We start from the raw sequence: 19,077 nt of genomic DNA on the forward strand, positions 1-19,077 counted from the left end.
CATGACTGCTTGTGAATATAGCTTGCATACTCTTTCTTTAGAGGCAGTCATAAACTAACGGAAATTAGGCCTTTTGACCCAACTCATTCCTGCAGCCAAAAATGCCTATCTAAGCTGTTCCCATTTGCCCAAGTTTGCCCCATATTCCTCTAATCCTTTCCCATCCATGTACCTGCGCAAGTGTCTTTTAAATATTGTTATATGACCTAATTCCATATACCCACCCCTCTCTTAGTGAGAAAGTTGCCCTTCAGGTTCCTATGAAATCATGTCCTTACCTTGAACCTATGTTCTCTAGTTCTTGATTCCCCTATCCTGGGTAAAATAATCTGCATTCACCCTATCTATTCCCTCATGATTTTATTCAACTCTAAAGGATCACCCTTCAGTCTCTTGCACTCCTTGCCTGCCTAACCTTTCCCTAACGGGCCTCTGATAAGCTAAAGGTGTAGTCCCGATCTCCCATCCGACTTCTTTGTGAGCTGTCTTGTTGAGGTGAAGTGCCTTGGGAGGTAAAGTGTGAGTCTTTGGCTTAAGAGTCTGAGGCGAGGAGGCTACATTTATTCGGTTGTGTGTTTAATTTAATTTAGATATTTAAACTTAATGGCGTGATGGTAGGAATATTACTGCAGTGCAGGATGTGGGAAGACAGGGGCACCGCTGGTGTCACTGACCACTACACCTGTGGAAGCTGTGTCCAGATGCAGCTCCTCATGGACTGAGTTAGAGAACTGGAGCGGCAGGTGGATGACCTGCGGTCCATCCGGGAAGACGAAAATTTCCTGGACAGGACCTACAGTCAGGTCGTCTCTCCCAAGATTACAAGAGGAGCAACAGTCAGACGGAAAGGAAGGGGCTGAAACTAGTGCAGGAGACCTCGGTGGAAGTACCTCTTGAAACAGGTACACCCTCTTGGGAGCTGTCGGGGCAGACACCGCTTGGGAGCTGTCGGGGCAGACAACGCTTCTAGTCCTAGTGGCGGACAGGTCTGTGACTCAGTGTTCAAGAAGGAACTGCAGATGCTGGAAAATCGAAGGTACACAAAAATGCTGGAGAAACTCAGCGGGTGCAAGCAGCATCTATGGAGCAAAGGAAATGGGCAACATTTTCGGGCCGAAACCCTTCTTCACAACCTGCCGCTGAGGCTCGACCGGCGAGACCGACATCAGGCAGAGCCATAGCAGTGGGAGACTCCATTATCAGAGGTGCGGGCAGGAGATTCTGTGGCTACAGGCGAGACTTGAGGAAGGTGTGTTGCCTCCCTGGTGCCAGGGTCCAAGATGTCTCAGACCGACTTAAGAACATCCTCGTGAGGGAAGGTGAACAGCCAGAAGTAGTTGTGCATGTAGGCACAAATGACGTGGGTAAGAAGAGGAAGGAGGTTCTGCAACGTGAGTATAGAGAACTAGGTAGGAGGCTGAAAAGCAGAACTTCAAGGGTGGTTATCTCTGGGTTGCTTCCAGTACCTTGTACTAGTGAGGGTAGAAACAGGGAGATAGGGAATCTGAATGTGTGGCTGAGGAGTTGGGGCAGGGATTTAGATTTCTAGATCACTGGAATCTCTTCTGGAGCAGGAGTGACCTGTACAAAAGGGACGGGTTTCACCTTAATAAGTGAGTTCGGTATTCCAACTGCACATGCCGAGGTCAAAGGTCAATGCATAAACATCTCTGAAGCAGTGGACCATAATTTCTTCCGTTTTTTCCAGCTTTATGTGTATGGCTGGTGCTCGGCTTTCGGCGGCGCCGGGGGGTCCAGGTCCAGGTCCAAGGCTGCTGGAGGCCCCCGGCCCGTTGGGGAGAGGGGTTGGGCTGAGTAGTGCTTCTTCTCCACGCTGGCTGCGGGCCTGGGGCCGCAGGTGTCGTCGGTCCGGGGCTGTCGGTTGGCCCGGCGAGAGTTGTGTGGGGGTTGGCTGAAGAATCCCATTGCCTTTCACTATTCTGCTAATTTCAAGGCAATGGAATTCTTCAGCCAACCTCAGCTCAACTCCCGCTCGGCCAACCAACAGCCCCGGACCGACGACACCCAGGCCCACAGCCAGCGCGGAGAAGAAGTGCTAACTCCAGCCCAACCCCGCTCCCCAACGGGCCGGGGACCGCCAGCGGCCAACCCCCCTGGCGCCAGCGAAAGCCGAGCACCAGCCATACACACAAAGCGCTGCAGCAACTTAGCCTTCTCCCCGCGCTGGCTGTAAGCCCGGCCCGACACCTCTGGTCACCCTGGAGGGGCGGGGATGGCCCAGCAGCAACTCAACAGACCCGGGCCTGACACCGATCATGGGCGAACACAATCTCTCGCTCACTCACTGAAGCATAATAAAGATTCAGATTCACATTCACATTTATTGTCACTTGCACCAATTAAGGTACAATGATATTTGAGTTACCATGCAGCCATACAATTAAAAGAACGATAGAACTTAACATTAACATCCACCACAGTGATCACTGTGATGGAAGGTAATAGAGTTCAGTCAGTCTTCCTCTTTTTGTTCATCTGTGTTTGGGGCCTTGATCCTCCGCAGTCGCCGCTATGGATGGCCCGATGTACAAGCCCTCTCGTGGGGATGATCGAAGCTCCAATGTCGGGACAGATGTAAACACAGCACGACTTGGAGTACCCGAATCGGCCACTTTCTTATTGGAGACCACGGCATCTCGATGTTATAGGCCACAGGCAGGCCAGCAGTCGTAGCTCTTCTCCGGCGATCCCCGGCAAGGGATCCCAGGCTCCGGGATGGTAAAGTCCACTCCACGCCTGCGGCTAGAAGCTCCGCAGACCGCGGCTTCACGATGTTAAAGTCAGCAGGCCAGCGGTTGGAGCCTTTCTTCTGGCTCCACGATGGAAGTCCGCGCCGCGTCTATTGCTCTGGGCCATCTCCGGGAAAGGCCGCTCCAATCCAAGTTGTTAGGCCGCGAGGGAGGGCGAAAATGCGACTAGGAGAAAAGTCGCATTGCGCCGAGGTAAGTGACTGGAAACGGTTCCCCCCCCCACCACCCCCATATAAAAACATACGGAGGGACGTTAACACATACATTGAGACATACTAAAAAAACAAAAAGAGTTGAAATGACAGCCAAACTGCTGGTGAAGCTGCCTCGCACGGCGCTACCCGGTGAACATGTACTTAAAGCAATAAAAATGACAAAAATAATCTTAGCTTTTAACAAAGGAACAATAAATACAACTATTTCATTGTTTTAAAGCAGTATTTTCTTACCTAGAAGAATCAAAGCTGGTAAAAAACAGAAGAAATGAAGGTCAACTGCTTCACTGCTCCACTGCTTTCCAGGGCTGTTTCTGCATAGTGACCTTTGACCTGGGCATGCGCAGTAGGAATACCGAACTCGCTTATTGGAAGGGGGCACAACATTCTGGCAGGCAGGTTTGCACGGGTGGGTTTAAACTAAACAGTGGGGGGGTGGAGTCAACATCATGAAAACGTATGCGTGCAATTAACAGGAAAGAGAGTGTTGGAAAGATCACGGTTAAACTAACAGGGCAGGGGGATGGGAACCAATGCAAGGAGACAGAGGGACATAAAAGGAGGACAGAAGCAAAAGATAGAAGGGAGATAAGAAAAACAAACCTGAAAGCTTTGTGCCTTAATGCAAGGAGCATTTGTAATAAAATGGATGAATTGAATGTGCAGTTAGTAGTTAGGGAATATGATATAGTTGGAATTACAGAGACATGGCTCCAGGGTGATCAAGGCTGGGAGCTAAACATGCAGGGGTATTCGATATTCAGGAAGGATAGGCAGAAAATAAGAGGTGGGGTGGCATTGCTGGTTGAAGAAGAGATTAATGCAATAGCAAGGAGAGACATTAGCTTGGATGGGTAGAACTGTGAAATATCCAAGGGCAGAAAATGCTTGTTGGAGTTGTATACAGACCACCAAGCAGCAGTTGGGAGGTTGGGGATAGCATCAAGCAGGAAATTAGCGATGCGTGTAGCAAAGGTACAGCAGTTATCATGGGTGACTTTAATCTACATATAGATTGGGCCAACCAAATTGGCAGCAGCGCTGAGGAGGAGGATTTCCTGGAATGTATATGGAATGGGTTTTTTTACAAACTGCCTGGAGGATAGGCCATCCTAGACTGGGTATTGTGTAATGAGGAAGGATTAGTTAGCGATCTTGTTGTGCAAAGCAACAAGGTAAATAGGTAAAATAGGTAAATTGTTGGGACTGAAGGCAGATAAATCCCCAGGGCCTGATGGTCTGCATCCCAGAGTGCTCATGGAGGTGGCCCTAGAAATCGTGGATGCGTTGGTGATCATTTTCCAATGTTCTCTCGCCTCTGGATCAGTTCCTGTGGATTGAAGGGTAGCCAATGTAACCTCACTTTTTAAGAAAGGAGGGAGAGAGAAAATGGGGAATTATAGACCAATTAGCCTTGCATCGGTAGTGGAAAAGATGTTTGAGTCGATTGTTAAAGATTTTACAGCAGCACATTTGGAAAGCAGTGACGAATAGGTCAAATTCAGCATGGATTTATGAAGGGGAAATTATGCTTGACTAAGATGGAATTTTTTTAAAGAATGTAACAAGTAGAATGGATAAGGGAGAGCCAGTGGATGTGTATCTGGACTTTCAAAAGGCCTTTGACAAGGTCCCACACAAGAGATTAGTGTGCAAAATTAGAGCACATGGTATTGCGGGTAAGGTATTGACATGGATAGAGAACCTGTTGACAGACAGGAAGCAAAGAGTAGGAATTAACAGGTCTATTTCAGAATGGCATGCTAGCCTTTATAAATCAGAGCATTGAGCATAGAAGCTGGAATGTAATGTTAAAATTGTACAAGGTGCTGCAAGGCTCGGTGCTGGGATGTCCACAGATTTACTATGTTGCCTGGGTTTACAATAATATATTAAGTTAGATTTAGATGAGGGGGGGAAGGTCTTTAAAATGATGAATGTGACATCTCCAAGTTTCCCTTTGGATGACACAAAGCTGGATGGCAGAAGTTTAGGGGTAAATGAGAGAACTTCTTTTGCGAGGAGCGGGTGCTTCTATGAGTGGTGGCTGCAGGTTGGGTATCATTTAAAAAAAATTGGATGGGCAGATGTGGAGGGTGGGTATGATGCAGTATAATGTGGCACGGACTTGTAGGGCCAAGACTGTGAGCTGTTGTATATGGTTTTAGAGAACCTGTGGGACAGAGCAAAGGAAGGTAGAATTATTATCTGAATGTGTCAGATTGGGGTGCTGAAAAGGGGAGGTGCAATATATATTAAAACCTGAGGGTGTGCAAGTTTGTACATCAATGAGAGTTCACTATGAGGCTGCAAGTGGGTAGATGTGTGGCATGCAGGTACAGCAGGTTGCAGTGAAGAAAGATTATTATCTGAATGGCATGTTGCTGTTCATTTCGAGAGAATTTGAGTTTAGGAGCAAGGAGATCCTACTGCAGTTGTTCAGGGCCCTGGTGAGACCGCACCTGGAGTATTGTGTACTATTTTGGTCTCCTAATTCGAGGAAGGACATTATTGCTAATGAGGGAGTGCAGCGTAGGTTCACCAGGTTAATTCCCGGACTGACATATGCTGAAAGAATGGGTCGACTGGGCTTGTATTCACTGGAATTTAGAAGGATGAGAGGAGACCTTATAGAAACATATAAAATTCTTAAAGGATTGGACAGGCCAGATGCAGGAAAAATGTTCCCGATGTTTGGGGAGTCCAGGACCAGGGGTCACAGTTTAAGAATAAGGAGTGGGCCATTTAGGACTGAGATGAGGAAACCTTTCTTCACCCAGAGAGTTATGAATCTGTGGAATTCTCTACCACAGAAGGCAATGGAGGCCAAGTCACTGGATGTTTTCAAGAGATGCTCCCTTAATATATGTCATTGTGGTTCCAGCAGCTACATAATTTTCCTCTGAAAAGATGGACCTGGTCAATAAAATTTGAAGCAGTCTACCTTGATCCTTTTTGTGATTAGTAAAATTTGTTTTTTTTATTATTGTTAACAGTAAATGGAAATGACCCCACCATGATTGATGATTAGATTTGTTATTTTGAAGATCTTTATTAGTCAATATACAATAGGTGCAAGAGTAGGCCCTTCGAACCAGCCATTCATTGTGATCATGGCTGATCATCCCCAATCAGTACCCCGTTCCTCCTTTCTCCCCATATCTGCTATCTTTAAGAGCCTGTCATTCTGCAATAATAAATTAAAACAAAAAAATTGCTGGAAATATGCAGCATCCCGTGCAGCATAGTCAGTGAAAGGCAAGGTTAAGATTTCAGTTTGATGATCAGTTTCATAAGAACGTTCTGGTGAAAGATCGTTGAACTCGAGCATTAATTGTCTCCACTGATTGCTGCCTGATCTGAGTACTTGCAGCATTTTCTGCTTTAGTATACGTTTTGCAGTTTTTTGTGTTTCAACCTCAATAAACTTGAATCAAATGATAAAATTCCAACTTTGCTTAACACTTAATTAGATTACCTCATATTTGAGAGTTTCTGAGTAAATGTGTTCTGCATTTTGTGTTCCTTTTGTATCTTTCTTGCAATAGCTGAATCCAAACCATGTATACCACTACCCACTTGTTAAAGTCCAAGTTCCTGCTTTTGACTCCTTAATGCCTCAGTTTAAAAAATAATATACTTGCCTTTTCATTATTGTTGTCTTGACATTTTTAGTGACATTTTAATTTATCTCTTGCCAAACTCGCTTATGCTTCCTTATGCTAGTTTGAAAACTACCATTTAAGAATTGTACTTTTCCCCCCATTTTTATTCCCAAAATGTATGAATTCATATTTTATTTTTATTGAAAAATGTCAATTTCTTTGTACATTTTGAGGCTTAGTTTTATTTTTTCCCCTTTCAGCCTAGACCAATCAATGTGGATCTTCAAACAGATGGCACTCTTCAGGTTGACATTTCTGATGCTCTTAGTGAAAGAGATAAAGTTAAATTTACAGTTCACACAAAGGTAAAGGGATTAACATTTAAGATGAAAAATTAGCACTTTAACTGACCTGTATTTTTTCTAAAATTGTACTAAACGCAATAGGTTTAATGTTTTTCTACCGAGTTTCAATGTTTTTCTACCGAGTTTCAATGTTTACCTTCAGCAATTGATTCCACCAAAAACTCTCAGTACTTGTATTTCGTGCCTGAATTTTCAGGTACTGCTACATATTTCATGGGTGAGTGACTTGCTGTGTACAAAGCACTTTTGAAGCGAGGCCACTTTAATTTGGATATGTAATCATGATATGCTATGTTGCATCCTTATAAAACGTTTTCAAGTATTTTTGATTTTATAGTTTATGTGCACCCTTGGGATAAGAATTCTTGTTTGTTATGTAAGATAACTTTATGATCCACAAATGTCAAACCTTTGTTTAAATCAAAATAGTTACACTTTGTATGTAATCAGAAACAGAAAATCAATCCACTTTTAAATTAATTACTGTATATCTTCAACTTGAAAATGAAAATTCAAGTTAGTTACCCCTTTTATCCACAAAATATAGTGTTTAATCTGTAACTAAACCAAAATTCAACCATGTCCTTGTCTTGTTTAAGAAGGAACTGCAGATGCTGGAAGGTAGACAAAAATGCTGGAGAAACTCAGCGGGTGAGGCAGCATCTGTGGATCGAAAGAAATAGGCAACGTTTCGGGTCGAAACCCTTCTTCAGACTGATGTGAGGGTGGGGTTTGGGGGGGGGGGGGGGGGGGAGGAAGAAAGGAAGGAAGAGGTAGGTGGAGCCAGTGGGCTGAGGGAGAGCTGAGAAGGGGAGGAGAAAGTAGGGACTACCTGAAATGAGAGAAGTCAATGTTCATACCGCTGGGGTACAAACTGCCTAAGCGAAATATGAGGTGCTGCTCCTCCAATTTACGGTGGTCCTCACTCTGGCCACGGAGGAGGCCCAGGACAGAAAGGTCAGATTCGGAATGGGAGGGGGACTTGAAGTGCTGAGCCACCGGGAGATCAGGTTGGTTTTTGTGAACCGAGCAGAGGTGTTCGGCGAAGCGATCGCCAAGCCTACGCTTGGTCTCACCGATGTAGAGCAGCTGACAATAGACACCGATCTAGAGCAGCGGATGCAATAGATGAGGTTGGAGGAGGTGCTGGTGAACCTCTGCCGCACCTGGAAAGACTGCTTGGTCCTTGAATGGAGTCAAGGGGGGAGGTAAAGCGACAAGTGTAGTATTTCTTGCGGTTGCAGGGGAATGTGCCCGGAGTAGTTTGGGTGGGAAGGGGCGAATTGACCAGGGAGTTACGGAGGGAGCGGTCTCTGCGGAAAGCTGACAGGGGAGGAGATGGGAAAATGTGGCAAGTGGTGGGATCACGTTGGAGGTGGTGAAAGTTATTTGGAGGATTATTTGTTGTATGTGGCGGCTGGTAGGTTGGAAGGTGAGGACAAGGGGGACTCTGCCCTTGTTACGAGTTGGCGGATGGGGAGTGAGAGCAGAGTCACGGGGTATAGAAGAGACCCTGGTGAGAGCCTCATCTATGGTAGAAGAGGGGAACCCCAGCTCCCTGAAGAATAAGGACATCTCCGATGCCCTGGTGTGGAACACCTCATCCTGGGTGCAGATGTGGCGTAGACGGAGGAATTGGGAGTAGGGGATCGAGTCCTTACAGGAAGCAGGGTGGGAAGAAGTGTAGTCCAGATAGCCATGGGAGTCAGTGGGTTTATATTGGATGTCGGTCAGTAGTCCATCATAGTCCATCACCTACGATGGAGATAGTGAGGTCAAGTAATGATAGGGAAATGTCGGAAATGGTCCAGGTGAATGCCGGATGGAAGTTAGTGGTGAAATGGTTGAAGTCTGTCAGTTGTGTGTGGGTGCAGGAGGTAGCACCAATGCAGTCGTCGATGTAGCGGAGGTAGAGTTCGGGGATAGGGCCATGGTACATCTCGAACAACGCTTGTTCGACGTACCCAACAAAGAGGCAGGCATAGCTAGGTCCCATGCGCATGCCGATAGCTACGCCTTGTATTTGGAGGAAATGGGAGGAGTCAAACAAAAAGTTATTAAGGGTAAGGACCAGCTCCGTTATGCGGAGGAGAGTATCAGGAGACGGGGATTGGTTGGTTCTCCGGTCGAGGAAGAAATGGAGGGCTTTGAGACCCTCCTGGTGGGGGATGGAGGTGTAGAGTGACTGGACTTCCATGGTGAAGATGAGGTAGTGGGGGCCTAGAAAACGGAAGTCCTGGAGCCGATGACGAGCGTGTGAGGTGTTTTGGACATAGGTAGGGAGGGATTTAACCAGGGGGGATAGGATGGAGTCGAGGTATGTGGAATTGTCAGGTAGGACACAAGCAGGCAGAAACAATGGGTCTGCCAAGACAGTCAGGTTTGTGGATTTTGGGGAAAAGGTAAAATCGGGCCGTGCGGCGCTGGGGAACGATGAGGTTGGAGGCTTGGGAGGGCAGGGAGCCGGAGTGGATGGTCAGTGATGGTGCTCGTCTGTGGGGTCATGGTCCAAGGATAAATAGGAGGAGGTGTCTGATAGTTGGCGCGTGGCCTCAGCCTTGTAGAGATCAACACGCCAGACTACCACGGCGCCTCCCTTGACAGCGGGTTTGATCACGCAGTCTTGGTTGGTGCAGAGTGAGTGGAGGGCTGTACATTCAGGGGGGGGAGAGGAGTGAGACAGGGGAGTGGAGAACTGCCAGAGGGACATCAACCGCCTCAACTTCTCCACTCCCCTGTCTCACTCTAACCTCTCTGTTTCCTTCGCTCCATAGATGCTGCCTCACTCACTGAATTTCTCCAGCATTTTTGACTACCTTCTGTCCTTGTCTTGCTATATTTACCTCTTTATGTTATGTGAATTAATTTCAACATTGGTGCATGTATTTTCAAATTCCTTATAGTCTTATTTAGATACCTGATCACCAGGCACAACTTCTTTAACATTGTGGATACAAGGCCAATTCCCGGGATTGATGCATCAATTCATTATATAACAACTTTAAAGGTGCTTCTTTTGGGATTAAACTTAAACCAACTATTGATTATCTAATGTGGACAAGATTCCAGGGCACTAGAAGTGCAGGAGAGTTATCATTGGTACTGAGCCAATCAATCAAACTCATATGTATGGACATTATCTGATATATATGTACATGTTATCTGATCATCATCACAAAATTGCTGTTTGTGGAAACTTGCTCTCTTTGATTTGTTCAGATTTCTTACAAATGCAACAGTGATTATGTTTCAAAACTACTCCATTGGTTGCAGAATGTTTTGATTTCCAGGATGTTGTGGTTTGCCAAAAGGGTTTTATGAATGCCAAATTTTCTTTAAAAATAAATCTGATTTATATAATCTATTTGACATAATCCAATGCAAGATTGCTCCCAATCTCCTCCATTTATCCATTGAAAAGTTAACAATTCCATTCATCCTCTAATTCCTTGCTCCTCCCAGCCCCTGCTTTAAGAAAATTCCGAAAGCATCGCTTTTCAAATGTTTTTGTCCCATTCCTGACTTACTGACCTTTATCACAATATTAAATATTTTTAAAATAAAACACAAATGCAAGTTTGTTATATTAAAATTCTTGACAATTATGCGTGTCAGCTTTTTTTGCTGAGAGTAAAGGATTTCTTTCAAGGTTTATAGCACCTACCAAAGTATCCTTTTTATCTTTAAAACAGTACAAGGATAAATAGTGACTTGCTGTGTGCTTGTATCCTTGCAGAGTACCCTCCCTAATTTCAAACAAGATGAATTTTCTGTAGTTCGTCAGCATGAAGAATTTGTCTGGCTTCATGATGCTTTTGTTGAAAATGAAGAGTATGCTGGCTATGTGGTAAGTGTTTTTGAAATTAAATAGATGATTAATACAAAACAATATTCTTTACCTTATTGACTTTTAATGTTTGAACTGAACCAGGTTTAAAGCTGACACTTACCACTACCCCGCAGAATACTAATTCATCATGGGGCTCTTGAGCTTGAACTCTGAACACTCATAGATGGACCATAGAACAATACAGCACAGGAGAAGCCCTTCAGCACACAATGTCTGTGCCGAACATGATGCTAATTTAGACTAATCTCTGTCTTCTCGTGATTCATTCCCTGCATATCCATTATAGTATCTATTCCATCACCTCCTTTGGCAGCAGGTTTCAGGCAATCTCCACTCTGATCTGATTAGAGCTGGGATATGATATTATGGGTGTGCCATGGCAACAATTGAGTTGTCAAAGGAAATCTCTATGCTGGGGAGAGCTGTGCAACTACACAATGGAGGAGACGGTGGCTTCTGTTGTATCCATTGGAGGTAATTATAGAATCTGCCAACAGATGGAACAGACTGTCGATCTTGTAGTCCCCAGCAATATCAGCACTCACTGTGCTTGATAGGGTGCATCCAGTGAATTAGCATTAACCAGCAGTACTAATTGCCCAGGCCTTTCCAATAATGGTGCTCAAAAGCAGCTATGGCACATTGCCTTGGTGGCTCACTATACCAATCAAAATGGCATTGAGATCACTATCCATTTCACACTGCCAAAGACCGGGTTCGATCCAGACCTTGGGCATTGTCTATGTGGAGTCTGCATGTTCTCCATGTACTGTGTGGGTTTCCTCCGGGTCCTCTGATTTCCTCCAATATCCCTAAGATGTGTAGGCTTCCAGGGTAATTGGCAGCTGTGGTGTATATGGAGTGGATGAGAAAGTGGTATAGCACACTAGTGTGGGCAAGTGATTGATGGTCGGCGTGGATTTGGTGGGTCGAAGGGCCTGTTTCCACGTTGTACCTTTCAATCAATTTATGTAATTGGTGTGGGAGTACCAAGGCTGAGCTCTCAACCAAGTTTCTGGCCTAGCGGTAAAGAGGGAAGAGGCCGTTGCCAGGTTGCTGAAACCAGTTGTGTTATCAGTAACACACTGCTATTTATATCATGACACCTTTACTATTGTTTTTCTATTAATGCAGGATACCAGAGTAATTTAAAGTTTAGCGATATAGCATGGAAGCAGGCCCTTCTGCCCACCAAGTCCACGTCGACCATTATTCATTCCGACACTAGTTCTATGTTGTTCCACTTTCGCATCCAATGCACGAGGGGCAATTTACATAAGCTAAATAACCTGCAAACCTGCAACACTTTGGAATGTAGGAGGAAACCAGAGCACCCGTAGAAAACACGCGGCCACAGGGAAAACTACAAAATCCGCACAGACAGCACCTGTAGTCAGGACTCTACTCTCTGGCATTGTGCTGCTGTCCTCCCTGTTATTTGTAAAGATATTTTGAAATATCAAACTGAAGAAAATATTTGGATTAGCTGCTGAGCTTTGTCATGAATGTGTCAAGAAATATGACCTGTCCTGTTCTGCCATTGAGCCTTAATTTCCCAGGAATAATTGAGTTGATTGGGTATGGGGGCACTTGTTATATGATGCATTGCAATTTACTTGGCAAATATAATTTTTATGAACAATTACGAGCAGAATGAATCACTAGTACTTTAGGCACTCGAGCAGATTCGACAATTTGAGTAAAAGAAACAAAGTGGAATTAATCTAGAGAACAAGGATGCATCAAGGATGAGGAAATGTGGAGAGCGGGTGGGGGGAGCTGGTGACAATTATGATTAAATCCTGTTAATTGGTGTAAACAATTTTAAACAAAAAATCTGAACTTTTAGGATTCTGTTTTTAAATATTAGGAAATGGGGGGAGAGCACTAGGAAATGGGGAAAATTACTCTGACAAACCAGTTTAATTACTCCATGTTTTTTCTTTATGGCGCAGGGAGCTAAAGCAGTTTAATACAAAGATATTGAACTTTTATTTTCAAGGATATTCAATAATGTGGGCAGAAAATAATGAAAGAAACTCCATGTGCAAGGAGAGTTTCATTAAAAAAAACAATGGCCACAAAAGCGCCTCTTTGTACCATTTGATATTTCAACTTAAAAGATAAATTTGATATGACAGTGAAGACTGGTTCATTTGTAGCAACATTTCGTCCAGTAAGCCAAAAGTGGAACATTACAAAAAAATTAAGTAAATAAATAATAGAAACTGAATATTTCCACAGATCCCACCAGCACCTCCAAAGCCTGACTTTGATGCTTCAAGAGATAAACTGCAGAAACTTGGGGAAGGAGAAGGATCAATGACGAAGGAAGAATTCACAAAGATGAAACAAGAACTTGAAGCGTGAGTATGATATACCATGTACATTAAACAAGTGGATTAATTGTATAGCCAATATCTTGCTGTGCAATTGCTAATAGTAACATTTAACTTTTCATTTTACAGTGAGTACCTGGCTATATTCAAGAAAACTGTTGCCATGCATGAAGTATTCTTGTGTCGTGTAGCTGCACATCCAGTTCTACGAAATGACTTAAACTTTCATGTATTCTTGGAATATAATCAAGATGTGAGTTCAGTTTACTTTATAAGGTCTTTTATATATAGTATATGTTTAAAAGATTAATTTTACCTTCAACTAATTTATGAAGATTCTGCAGTTAATAAAGGCATGATATTATGGCTGTATTTTGGTAATGGTTATGGATGGTGGACCATGGCAAATTAACTGTCAGCTCCTGGTTTCTTTGGAAACTGTAGGCTTTCTGTTGAAAATGGTCCAGCTCGTCTTGTTTTTCAGCAGTTTGGGCAAATGTGGATCTCTGTCACAAGCTTTTTAGATGCGACAATGGTTCCATGTCATAATGCCAGGACTAGTTACAACACTAACTACAACACTCATTTGAATGAAGACACTTATTTGAATGATGATCTACAGTTGCTGGAATCTTGGGCTAAATACTTAGTGCTTGAAGAACTCAGCAGGTCAGCATCTGTCAAGGGAATGGACAGGTGACCTTTCTGGTCGAAATCCTTCAGATGCAGCCTGAGAGTTCCTCCAGCAGTTTTGTGCTTTACACATTTGAATGAGGCATTCAAGAAGATCTTTGTTGGTGTTTCAAAGTTCTCATCAGAGATAGTCAAATATAGTTCAAGAAGCTTTTGACAATGTCTTCAGGACTTTCTGGGCTTTCGTCCTTACCTCGGGCCTTTTTGTCATGCAGGATGTGGGAGGTCAGCTCCCTTGGCTCTCTGTATGTGGAAAAGGTAATTCCTGGGTAATTGGGCATTGCAATCAATGGGCTGATTCCCACATCCATGTGCGGAATTACATGCCATAGTTTTTTGTGCTTGGAATGTGATTTTAGTACATGCTCGGGTCTTTGGTGATGGAAGGATGATTACTTTTGATGCTTTGACATTCTGTAGAACATTTACTGATTTCCAACATAATTGTTGGATTTGGCACCTCTAAGCTAAGAATGGATAATAATCTCGGTATGAATTACTTGGGTTCACCAGCAATCTTTGTCAAATTATTATTTTGTTAAATCTGGCTAAACATACAAGTGGAGCAACATGCTTTGGTATTATTGTTTTTGTAATAACTGCTAAATTGTGCCAACAATATATACTCAAAACATATTGCATAATGTTCCAACTAAAAGATGAAAGATTAGTTCAGCAACATCCTCACATGAACCCACCAATATTTAGGATCTTTCGTTTAGAACGGTTAATGGCCAGTGTAGTTCTGGAAAAGCTAGATGCCCACTCCTTGAAGGTTATACATTGAAATTGATAGAAACTAGGAAGATTGTCTATTTTATTGCTTTTAAGGATTTGCTTAGGTTAAAACTCAAAATGCTTAATAAACTTAGTTCCTTCCCACATCAGAGGGGAGTTAAGCATGTGAGAAAAATAAATGGTGCTCGATTGGTGAAGTATTGTGTTGGTCTTGTCACTGTTGTCTAAAAGATGATTTATACATATATGGCGGGTTTTGCAGGTTTGCATACCTTTAGAATCTGTTGCCATCTATCTGGATTAATACTAACACTGGATAGAAGGGAGGATCAGCTTGATACCAATGTCTGCACCTTTATTTGGAGTTAATGATCAAGAACTAAGGCTTGTCTTAATCTTTACTCCTTACCATTTGATGTTTTAAAAAAAATTGAGAAATACTGTTAGAAAATGTAACTAAAATTCAAATGTTGGGTAAGTTGCACATTACACGAGGGGTACTTCAGAAAATGCAGTGTTATAAATGGTAACAGTATTTACTTTTTTTTTAAGCTGAGTATTCGAGGAAAAAATAAAAAAGAGAAACTGGAAGATTTCTTTAAGAATGTGGTAAAGTCGGCTGATGAAGTTCTTGTTGCGGGTGTTAAGGTGCGTTTATGTTTTTGAATTGTAAAGTTTAAAAAAACTCATTTGTATTATAAAACCTTAAATAGTAAGTAGGCATTATTAGTATCCAAATGACACTATGTGGCAATCCACTTACATTTGCCTTTTCTAGACATGTAAATCTTGCTGCCGATGGAAACCCCATAAAAGAAAAGTTGTTGTACTTTGTTTTTATTTCAGGCCACATGGATGGGAAAAAGAATATAGTAAACCCTTGTTTTAACAGCCCCCTTTATAACACCCCTTTCTGCTTTCCACAGAGACCGTTCCCTCCGCAAATCCTTGGTCCACTCATCCCTTCCCACCCAATCCACCCCCTCCCCAGGAACTTTCCCCTGCATCACCTGTCCTTATACAGCCTCCTTCGACTCCATCCAGGGTCCTGACAATCCTATCGGGTGAGGCAGAGGTTGACTTGCACCTCCTCCAACCTCACCTACTGTATCTGTTGTTCTCGGTGTGGGCTCCTATATATCGGGCGAAACAATGGACGATTGTTTCACTGCACACTTATGCCCAGTCTGCTGTGGCCTATGTGATCTCTTGGTTGGCAAGCATTTTAACTCCCTTTCCCATAATGGCCTTTCTGTCCTGGGCTGCCTCCACTGCCAGAGTGAAGCCACATGCAAATTGGAGGATCAGCGCCTCGTATTTTGCTTGGGCAGCTTACAACACAGTGGTATGAACGGTAATTTCTCTAATGTTAAGTAACCCCTACTATACTTATTTTCCCCCACCCCTCCACCCTAGTCGTCCTACCAGATCCACAGTTCGCAGCTTTGTATCCTTTCATTATCACGCCATCCACAGCCAACTATAGGCCATTATGGGTTCCATGGTCATTTGTTCTGGCCTTTTCTGACCTCCAGTTCCCTCCCCTCGACTTTCAGTCTGAAGAAGGGTTCCGATCAGAAACGACACTCATCCTTTTTTTCCAGAGAAGCTGCCTGACCTGCTGAGTTACTCCAATACTTCGTGTCTGTCTCCCTTTATAATGGATTTTGGATATAGCGGACGGACGTGCCGACCCCACTCCCAGTTTGCACCTCCACTTACAGCCTTGGCTTCCGATGCCACCCCCAGCTCGCAAGATGCTACAGCAAGCCATTCACCCACCGCATGGTTCAGTTGATAAGGCTGTTGTTGCGGTTCACATTATAGCTCCTGGGGCTTTCTTCAGCCCGCTGCCACTGACAGGACATGCTCAGTCACCGTATGGCGTCCTCCCCCGCACCAAGGGTTTGTTGGTGGCAGCGGCGCCTAGTTTTAAGGTGAAACAACACAGTGCTGGAGCAACTCAGCAGACTGAATCAGTCTGAAAAAGGATCCCAACATCACTTATCCATGTTCTCCAAAGATGCTGCCTGACCCACTGAATTACTCCAGTACTTTGTGTCCTTTTGTGTATTAACTATCATCTGCAGTTCTTTGTTTCATCTACATACAATTGATAATACCTGTAGGATCACTAAATTCTCAATGATTTGCCATGTCCAGTAGTAGCGTTAAACATTTTATTCAGGCACTAATGCTTTTCAAGCATTAAAATATCTGTAGACCTTAACTAATATCTGAACATATAACTAACAAAACAAAGAACCTATGGATGATTCAGGAAGTGATTTTAGCAGAGGAGATGGCTGGAAGGGAACCACCAACTTCCCTTGATGTACTAATACCTTCCACTTGCTAGAGATTTATGTAGATTGAGTCATCTACTTTACCCATCACTTTGGTCTCAAAATCAGGTAAATTGCAGTAAATATATACCAGTGTAGGAATTGTATTGCTGAACTGACTGCTTGCTATTTTCTAAATTATAGCACTTAAATTAGTGGCCCATTTGTAACCTTAATAGTAGAATTTTGTCAAATTTCAAAAGAAAGATGTGCAATTATAATATGGTTTTCCTTTTGTAAAGAATACATCCATGCTTAATACATGCATATTATTACATAATCATAATATCCAATTGCAAGAGTATGTAATTGCCAAATGCACCAGGACCAGAACAATGAAAGTCCAATTTGTTGAAGCTTTGTAAGCTTAGTGAAAACAACACAAAAAATAAATATAAATACATTATCAGATATTCTATGTACACCAGACCATAATAGTCCAAGCCAAAGTACACAGTGCAACCTTAGTGGTGTAAAGTCCTTAGTAGTTCAGTGCTGAGTTGTGGTTGTAGTTGGGGTTGTGCAGGATGGGTTCAAAAGCTTTAATCTGAAGGTAATGGCTCTCAGACATTCTGGTACCTGGTACATTCTTCCCAGTGATAGGAGTGAGATGAGAGCATGGCCAGGGTAATGTGGGCTTTTGATATTAGATGTTTTCTTGAGATGGCATTTACTCTAGATTCCTTCAGTGGGGAAAGTAAAAATCAGTGATGGTTTCTGCAGCCTCCTTTGTTCTTAAGTGTTTGAATTACTGAATTAGGCTTTGATGCAGTCAGTCAGAATGCTCTTTACATCTGTAGAAGCGATGGAGTATTCGGCGACATGCCAAATATCAATCTAGTGATGTAGAAGAAGTACAGATGTTTGAGCTTTCTTTCTACAAAAAACCCCCCAAAGGTGAACAGTTAAATGTAAAGGTGATAAGTGAATTTTGGTTTATATCATGTCTGCCAGGCATTAGTTAAATAGTGCCTAATTTTCTTTAAATATTTTTTAGAAGTATCAATTCACATGTCATTTTTTAATGGCATTTTCTGCTTAATTGGGATTAAATTACAAAGGCGAAAAATATTTTAATGTACGAGTTCTAAAATATATTTGAATACAAATAACTATTGCAATTCTATGGATGAGTGTAAATATTTTCACATTATTCAATTAAATTAACCTTCAATTAAATTAACCATTATTCAATTAAACTAACCTTTCTCTATTAGTGCAATGGCTATTGCTTTTTACCACAAGATTGCTTTAGGTCTATTATCTCTTTTTTTTAGTGGAAGTATTGAAGATTTGTATCTGTGAGGTAGCTGCTGCTTATAAAGAAGACACACTACAATAGACTAGCAAAAAGGCAGGAGAGAGAATTTAGCTACATCAAGGTTTGATTAATAGGTTGAAAAATTGTAAACCTGAGTTAGACAAACATTTCTAAATTTACTTGTAAGATCAGTATTTACTTGTAAAAACAATATTTCTGTTCTTTTGAACGTATTAATGTAATAGTTGTGTTATTGGTTTCTCTGGATTGTACTATTTGCTGAGCTATAACTAAAAACATTTTTTTTTTTATCATCTTCTAACCTTCAGTGTTTTGGAACTCCTAATGCCCTTATTATTTACAAATGATTATTCTGACAAAGTCCTCTCTGGCCTCCAGAAAATCCTAACTTGTTCAAATCTTGATATCTGTATTCCGTCCTGGAGTTTACTCCTGCTCGCCTATTAATTCTGCCCCTTATGACTTACACCCAACATGTGAGACATAAAATCTTTACGCAAATATGTCACAACCAGTTTTTGACCTATTCTGAAGCTTTATTTTATCTTCCAAAGGCCACATTCCTCTGACTTCAGTCACAAGTAAATTGATGCGTTTGTCTAAAAATTTTCAATTGTTGTCTTCCTTGTTCTTCTGTAAACCAGTTCATATTGCTGTCCCCTTCCTCCAACATTTTTGATTAAACTTCTGATTATCCTTTCTACTCCTTCCTGGATTATTGTACCATTTGGTGTACAGCAGTCCTCGTTTTGTTAATGACATTCTCCCAATACAGGTTGTTTTTAATATCCAGAAATATTAATGAAAAATATTAGTATGTAAATTTCACATCATGATATATGTATTTACATAGAGCATTAGAACAAATATGACT

The 19,077-nt window shown here is 42.5% G+C and overlaps 1 protein-coding gene across 2 annotated transcripts in view; it reads left to right on the forward strand.

The window, feature by feature from the left end:
- snx6 (sorting nexin 6) overlaps positions 1-19,077 on the forward strand; it is a 47,047-nt gene that overhangs the window by 4,575 nt on the left and 23,395 nt on the right. For both annotated transcript variants that reach the window (XM_055640560.1, XM_055640561.1), the window contains exons 3-7: positions 6,852-6,956; positions 10,693-10,803; positions 13,051-13,172; positions 13,275-13,398; positions 15,129-15,224. In XM_055640560.1, coding sequence (XP_055496535.1) covers positions 6,852-6,956; positions 10,693-10,803; positions 13,051-13,172; positions 13,275-13,398; positions 15,129-15,224 — 558 coding nt within the window. The remainder of the gene's footprint in view (positions 1-6,851; positions 6,957-10,692; positions 10,804-13,050; positions 13,173-13,274; positions 13,399-15,128; positions 15,225-19,077) is intronic.

Source organism: Leucoraja erinacea, chromosome 9 (assembly GCF_028641065.1).
Source record: "Leucoraja erinacea ecotype New England chromosome 9, Leri_hhj_1, whole genome shotgun sequence".
Taxonomy (NCBI): domain Eukaryota; kingdom Metazoa; phylum Chordata; class Chondrichthyes; order Rajiformes; family Rajidae; genus Leucoraja; species Leucoraja erinaceus.